Here is a 7,298-nt window from a genome sequence, read left to right as displayed (position 1 = left end):
TTGGGCACTGCCAGAGCAGTTTTTCCTGGTTTCAGGGGATGCTTCTTACCTGGGAGCAGTAACCTGGGAGCAGCAGGCTCTGGTACCCACTGGGATGTGGGGTGTCAGTGCTGGCAAGTTTTTCTGTTTTCCACCAACACCTTTTGAGCTCCGGCTTCCCGGTAACACAGATTAATATTTCATGAGTATGGCGGTGTGAACTCGACACTTAAGGAATGCAGTGACCCAGCAGGAGACAGACACAGGTGTGCTCAGATGCAGGCAGGGGCACACACACCTCACACACACATGTGGGTATGGCTGGAGCCCACTCAGTGAGACCTGGGCACAGCATGAGGGTCTGACCCTGCTTCTCCCACCCACCTTCTCTCTTCCCTCCCCAGCAGCTGCCAGCGTGGAGAAGGCAGAGCTATGGCTTCGCTGCTGTGCAACGCCCGTGAGTGCCCCAGCAGAGGATGGGTGCAGGGCATTGGGTCATCTGGATTTATGCCGAGGAAATCTGGCTTCTGGGATGAGGTCACCTTGCTGCACTCAGAAGCGTTCCTGCCCCACCATGGCCATTGGGATTTGAGATTTGGGCTTGGAAGCACCAAGGGTGGGTAGGAAGGGTTGATGGGGAATTACCCTGTGCACCTTTTGTGGTGATGGGATTTTGCTTCTGGTTCATCCCTCCTCCCTCATGGATTGAGGAACCATGTGTGATCCCAGAGGTGAGAGCAGGCAAAGTACCAAGGTGCAGTGCCTGGATACCTCCACCCACAGTGATGCAGCCCATGTTGTCCCCAGGCATCCAGCTCACAGACACACTGGAACAGATGCAGCAGGGGACTCTGATGCGCAAAGTCAAGTCTAAGAGCTGGAAGAAGCAGCGTTACTTCAAGCTGCAGGAAGACTGCATGACCATCTGGTACCAGTCAAAGAGGACAGGCAAAACTGAGTCTGCCTGTGAGTACCAGCTGCTGTGTGCTGGCCATTGAGGCCATCAATAGGTTTCAGAGTGAATAGGGATGTGAAGGTATAGAGATTCTTGGGCCATGCTTGCTATGGGTGCTGGGGGGTTGAAGAAAGGCTCTGCATGCATGTGTGATCTCTTCTCATCCACACCTCTCCATGAAACATCCTGCCCCCAGCAGGACCCGTGGGTCAAAAGGGCTGAGTAGGAATTGCAGCTGATACAAACAAAACCTCTGGAATGCCAGCACAGGAGTAAGCAGAGAGATGGGCAGATGGATGACTGACTGACTTGATAGCTCAGTGGTTAATGGATTGATAACTAGCTCAGTGAATGGATGGATAAACGGATGGATGGAAGGAGTGCAAGAAGAAATGACTGGAAGGATAGATGTCTGTGGGTGGTGCCCCTTGCCCTGTGGTCCTTGTCCCCTACACAAAGGCCTCCCCTCCCTCTGCCCCAGTCTCCATCAGCGATGTGGAGACGGTGCGGGAAGGGCATCAGTCAGAGGTGCTGCAGAGTGTGGCTGAGGAGTTCCCCCCTGAGCGCTGCTTCACCATTGTGTTCTACGGCCGTCGTGGCAACCTGGACCTCATTGCTGGCTCGGCAGAGGAGGCACAGTGCTGGATACAGGGCCTGCGTCAGCTCATCGAGGTGGCCACCACCATGGACCAAAGGGAGAAGATAGACCAATATCCTTCCTGAGAGCATCACTCTGTCCCCCACACCCATTGCTGATCATCCCCCAGGCCCTGCATCTTCAGCCTTATCCCAGCATGTGTGTAGCTGTTCTGGGTCTCACCATCTGCATCAGTGCAGGGCACAGGAAAAGGAAAAGATGCCCTCTGATATTACCAAGCCCCATTTCTCATAGCCAAGGTAATTTCCCTTAACATTTGCCCTGGTTTCCCGCACATGGATTCGTGACTGGTTCCAGAAAGCTGACAAGAATAAGGATGGGCGCATGAACTTCAAGGAGGTGCAGCGTCTCCTGAAGATGATGAATGTGGACATGAATGAGGATCATGCCCTGCGGCTCTTCCAGGTAAGCACTGCACCTGACATCTTGGAGAGGTTGGAGAGGGACTGGAGGGGCTGGAACAAGCTCTACAATGCCTCCTTGCAGAAGGATCCAGTCACATCCATCCATCCAGCCAGCCAGCCAGCCAGCCAACTACCTGTTTACCCAAACACTCTTTTGTTAATTTATTTGTTAAACTAACACACTCTTTCTTCCTCCCATTCATTTACCCATTCAGCTGCTTATCTGTCTACCCAGCTAACCAGCCATCTGCTTTTTTATCCCTTCCCTGCCTCCCTTCCATCCATCTATCCATTCATCCATCAGTCCATGCAACCAGCCCTCCATCTGCCCATTCATCCATTTCCCCATTGATCAATGCCTGCCATTACCACTGGTGTGGGGTTTCTGTGCCATCTGTTTGGGGTGGGAGCATCCCCCCACAGCAACTTCAGTGCCAAGACATGCTGGTTTACCCCATCTGCATGCTGAGGGAGCTCCCTTGCAAACAGGATGCTGACAAGTCAGAGTCGGGGACGCTGGAAGGGGAGGAATTTGTACTCTTCTACAAGGCTCTCACACAGCGTGAGGAGGTGCTGAGCCTCTTCCAGGAATTCTCTGAGGATGGAAAGAAGCTGACCCTGCTGGAGCTGGTGGATTTCCTGCGGGAGGAGCAGCTGGAGGATGAAAGCACAGAGGAACTGGCCATGGAGCTCATTGACAAGTATGAACCATCGGAGACAGGTGAGAACTCAGATGTCAGCTGTGCTCTGCTGATGGGGATAAGGAGGGATCACAGACTCACAGTCCCATGGCAGTAGCATTCCCAGCCCCATCCTGGTGTGAACAGGCACAAGAGGAAGACTCACCAAGGTGTGATCTGGGTGCAGTTCCCCTTCATTTGGTCCATTCCTGGACCATTTTGGTGTAGAAGGTTTACCACCCATGGTGTGCAAGCACCAGCTTTGGGGTCCACTTCCCACCTTTCCAAAATTACTGCCCTGCAGCATCTTTCTGTGCCCTAGACTCTGGCAGCAGCCATGCCCGTCAGTTTGGGAATTCTGGGAGCCACCAGTAGCCCTGTTTGCCCCATTCTGTCTCTTCCATTCTGTCCCTGTCTGTTGCTGGACCTCCCCCTGTGCCTGCAGCCCGTGCTCGCCATGTGCTGAGTGCTGATGGGTTCCTCATGTACCTTTGCTCCGTGGAGGGCTCCATCTTCAATCCCCAGCACCGGGCGCTGTGGCAGGACATGAGTCAGCCACTCTGTCACTACTTCATCTCCTCTTCCCACAACACTTACCTGATAGAGGATCAGATCCGGGGCCACAGCAGCATCGAGGGCTACATCAGGTAAAGGAACTGCTCCCTTCCAGCTGCCGTGCAACACCCTCTCACCCCCATGTCATATCCTGAGCAGGTCCATAGCGTAAACCCCAGAAGTTCCTTTGCTCCTCTGTGGTCCAGCACTCCTCTGGCCATGCCCTCCATGCAGCAGCATTTCCACCCTTGGTGGGTGTCCCCTGGTCCCTTAGGAGTGACACCCACGGGCAGAGGGGAGGGCAGGGAGCTGGTGCCCTGGCTGAGTGCAGGGTTCCAGGGGTGACAACCCACCTCCAGGGCTCTGAAACGGGGCTGCCGGTGCCTGGAGGTGGATTGCTGGGACGGGCCAAATGGGGAGCCCATGGTGTACCACGGCCACACCTTCACCTCCAAGATCCCTTTCCGGGAGGTGGTGAGCACCCTGGGGAAGTACGCCTTCAAGGTAAGGCACCCTTCCCCAAGTGCTGGTGGTCATGGGTGGTCCTTGGTGGGTGAGGATATATGGTAGTGGTGGGTGCCTGCAGGGGGAGTGGTACTGAGGCTCACACACCTGGTGATGCAGCAAGACTGGTCACATTGCAGGGAGGAGGGTGGCTGTGTCACTTTCTGGGGGATAGCACTGGGGGGTCTGAGCTACAGCCTGCACCGTGCTGTGCCAGGGGTTGGGGGCTCATGCAGACATGGACTCAGGGATGCAGGGGTGAGATGGGATGTGGGGGATTCTGGGGGATTGGAGGGGATGAGGGTCTCAGAGGAAAAACAGACACAAGGGGCTCCATCGTGGCACTGATCAGGCCTGGATGAAGCCCTTGTGAGAGACCCAGTCCCACCAAGGCTTATTTCCAGGTGTGCATGTTGCTCCTCAGACCTCAGACTACCCAGTGATCCTGTCCTTGGAGAACCACTGTAGCATGGAGCAGCAGGAGGTTCTGGCCCAGCAGCTCAAGGACATCCTGGGGGAACAGCTCCTCACCACTACCATAGATGGGCATGTTCCCACCCAGCTCCCATCCCCAGAGGTAGGGACAGAGCACAGCTGTGCATTTCTGCACAGCAGGGCATTTCTGTCCTGCCTGAGTGTGGTAAGGAGGTGGATCTGCTGTTCAGAGAACAGGCCAACCTCTTCCAGCATTGTCCTGCTCCACTGGAGCATTTGAGGACGCTGGAGGTGGATACTGTGTCCTCATGTTCACAGAAGTGCCAAGGCTGTCCCCAGAGTTGTCTCCTTATGTCCTGCAAAATCAGACAGCTGGGCAAAACCCTCCTACCCCATCCCCTTCTGAGTGCTGAAGGGAGCTGGTTGTGCTGGCCTCCAGCAGTGCAGGATTCCAGGGGACAAGGCCCATGGAGGTGCTGGGTAGCTCAAGGTGCTTCTCTATCCCCAACCCCACAGGAGCTGAAGCACAAGATCTTGCTGAAGGCCAAGAAGATTGGGCGGCTGGAGGACACCCTGGATGGACCAGGGGATGAGGTGCCTGATGTGTCTGATGAGGACAATGGGGCAGAGGCAGAGGAGGAGAGGCGGAGAGCAAAGGTAAGTGGCCCAGGCTGGGGACCAGCTGGGAGAGCTGAGCCCCTGGACACAGCTATGAGCTGTGGTGACATCTTACTGCATAGAGGAGAGACTCCAGATATCACCAGGCAGGGAGAACAGCCTTTTCTGCCCCTGGCCATGCCGGCCCTCTGTTGTGGCAACATATTGGAGGTCCCCTGCTTGCTCTGTTCCTGGCAGGAAGATTGTGCATAGCAGGGATGCTGCCACCCACCTGTACACCTGCTCTTACCTCCCCTGGCTCTACAGCCCCTGGCCTGGGTGAGTGCTGGTGGGTGATGCTCCCATCAGGAGGACCCCACATGGCTCTGCCTTGCAGAAGGACAAGGAGACCTTGGCACAAACATTGTCCGACTGTGTCATCTACTGCAAGAATGTGCCCTTCCAGGGCTTCCAGGAGGCCCGCAGCCATTCCCGGCCCTCTGAGATCTCGTCCCTCTCTGAAGCCAAGGCCAGGAAGCTCATCAGGGATGAAGGTGAGATGAAAGGGGCAGTGGTACCAGGTGACTGGAACAGAGTAGAGGGAGCCAATGGCTTCCTCATGGGTAGCGCCAAAGCCTCCAGACACTGGGGTTCCCTTCCTGTCTAGGAGAAACAGGGTCCAGTGGAGCTGTACTGTGGAGTTTGGCTCTGGTAGGTGATGGGGTTATTGGCTTAGAAAACAAGGGAGGACATCTGGATTCCTGAGCGGGGAGAGGGAATGAGAATTAGTGGGTGGATGCATAGATAGATAGATAGATGGATAGATAGATAGATGAGCAGTATATGTGGGTGACTGTGCAGGCCAGAGAATGACCCCACAAGTGGGCCTCATGCTCTGTCCCTAGGAAATGAGTTTGTTCGCCACAATGCCTGGCAGCTGACACGCATCTACCCCAGTGGGATGAGGACTGACTCCTCCAACTACAGCCCCCAGGAGATGTGGAACGTGGGGTGCCAGATCGGTACGGCCGGGGTGCAGCAGGGCTGTGGGCTGAGGAGTTGCCCAGAGTCCTGTGCTAAATGCTACCATCAACACCTGTGTTAGTGCCAGCTATAACCCCATCTGGAGCCAGGTCAGGTTGCCAGCTCCTGCACTGCCCTGGGGGTGTTTAGGCATTAGTACCTTATTCCCCTATGCAACTCCACATCTCTCTGGCTATGGGGACAGGCTGGTTTTCAGCTCAAAGCAGAGAGTGGTATCTCCAAGCTGTCTGAACTCTTTCCCCTGCCACCTCCCTCCAGTGGCCTTGAACTTCCAGACAGCTGGCATGGAGATGGATCTGTGTGATGGGCTCTTCAGCCAGAATGGCTGCTGTGGCTATGTGCTCAAACCACCCTTCATGAGGGATGAGGAGACTCTCTTCAACCCCAGTGACCCCAGCAGTTGGGATGGCCCCGGCCCCATCACCTTGACAATCCAGGTACAGGGTTGTGGAGAGACCCTGGGGAAGCTGTGACAAGGTCCTGGGGCTCTGTTGGTCCCAGACAGATGGGGACACCGTTGGGCAGTGTGCTGGAGCCAAGTAGCCTCACAGAAGATAGATTTGGCCCTGCAGGTAATCAGCGGGCAGCAGCTTCCCAAAGTGGCCAACAGCAAGGAGGGAGCCATCATTGACCCACTGGTGCGTGTGGAGGTCTATGGGGTCCCTGCAGACCAGGCGCACCAGGAGACCAAGTACATCGAGAACAACGGTGAGACCCACAGTGTCACCATGGACCCTGCTGTGTCCAGGCACAGGCCCTGCTGTCCTTCAATCTCTCAGCACCTGCTCTCTCTGCCCAGGGTTTAACCCCCGCTGGGATGAGACATTGCAGTTTCAGCTCCATGTGCCTGAGCTGGCCCTCATCCGCTTTGTGGTGGAGGATTATGACAAGACTTCCAGGAATGATTTTGTGGGTCAGTTCACCCTACCATTTGCCAACATCAAACCTGGTGAGTGGCTGCTACCCAGTGTTTTTGGGTGCCCAAAACAGCACTGCAAGCATGTCTGGGGCTCGGCTGGGTACTAGAGAGGAGGGTGGGACTCCAGTTAGCCAGGACCTTGCTGTCCTTCCTGCAGGATATCGCCACATCCATCTCCTCTCAAAGGATGGCACCAGCATCCCACCCTCTTCGCTCTTTGTCCATATCCGCATCACTGAGCCACCTGGCCCTGAGCAGGACTGAACTCATGGGGTGAGCAGCATCTGGATGGAAGCCATAGAGCCAGCTCCGAGTAGCTGGGGCCACAGAGCCAGCCACCTTGCCCTCTTGTTGAGCTGTTTCTGTCATCCCTGTGTCATTGTTGCTGCTGTCACTCCCTTTGCAGTAGCCTCTGAGGGCCTGGAAAAAGCACTGACCTCCCCTTTCCAGGTTCAGGGTGCTGCTGCCCGTGCATAAATGTGGGGTCTACACCAGTGCAGCTCCCTGCACCCTCCACAGGCACCCTGCCCTCGCCCACAGTCAGAGCTTGACTGTGGGGAGGAGAGAT

At 55.7% G+C, this 7,298-nt stretch overlaps 1 protein-coding gene across 1 annotated transcript; it reads left to right on the top strand.

Annotated features, from left to right (window-relative positions):
* Positions 1 to 411: 411 nt before the first annotated feature.
* PLCD4 (phospholipase C delta 4) lies at positions 412 to 7,013 on the top strand. Its single transcript, XM_062498313.1, has 15 exons — positions 412 to 436; positions 787 to 945; positions 1,416 to 1,644; positions 1,868 to 1,997; positions 2,486 to 2,717; positions 3,122 to 3,323; positions 3,591 to 3,735; positions 4,160 to 4,312; positions 4,687 to 4,827; positions 5,165 to 5,321; positions 5,673 to 5,789; positions 6,070 to 6,248; positions 6,384 to 6,519; positions 6,611 to 6,760; positions 6,888 to 7,013. Exons 1-15 carry the CDS (start codon positions 412 to 414, stop codon positions 6,992 to 6,994), a joined length of 2,262 nt encoding a protein of 753 aa, XP_062354297.1. The 3' UTR covers positions 6,995 to 7,013.
* Positions 7,014 to 7,298: the final 285 nt, after the last annotated feature.

The sequence above is a fragment of the Cinclus cinclus genome, chromosome 9, assembly GCF_963662255.1.
Source record: "Cinclus cinclus chromosome 9, bCinCin1.1, whole genome shotgun sequence".
NCBI classification, from domain to species: Eukaryota; Metazoa; Chordata; class Aves; order Passeriformes; family Cinclidae; genus Cinclus; species Cinclus cinclus.
This window is presented reverse-complemented; position numbering and strand designations above follow the sequence as displayed.

Excerpts from the sequence above, each read along its gene's own strand:
- PLCD4 (XM_062498313.1), top strand. The coding sequence starts at position 412 with ATGGCTTCGCTGCTGTGCAACGCCC. Across the intron at positions 3,736-4,159 it reads TGGGGAAGTACGCCTTCAAG|ACCTCAGACTACCCAGTGAT; the intron begins GTAAGGCACCCT and ends GTTGCTCCTCAG. Across the intron at positions 6,249-6,383 it reads CCATCACCTTGACAATCCAG|GTAATCAGCGGGCAGCAGCT; the intron begins GTACAGGGTTGT and ends TTGGCCCTGCAG.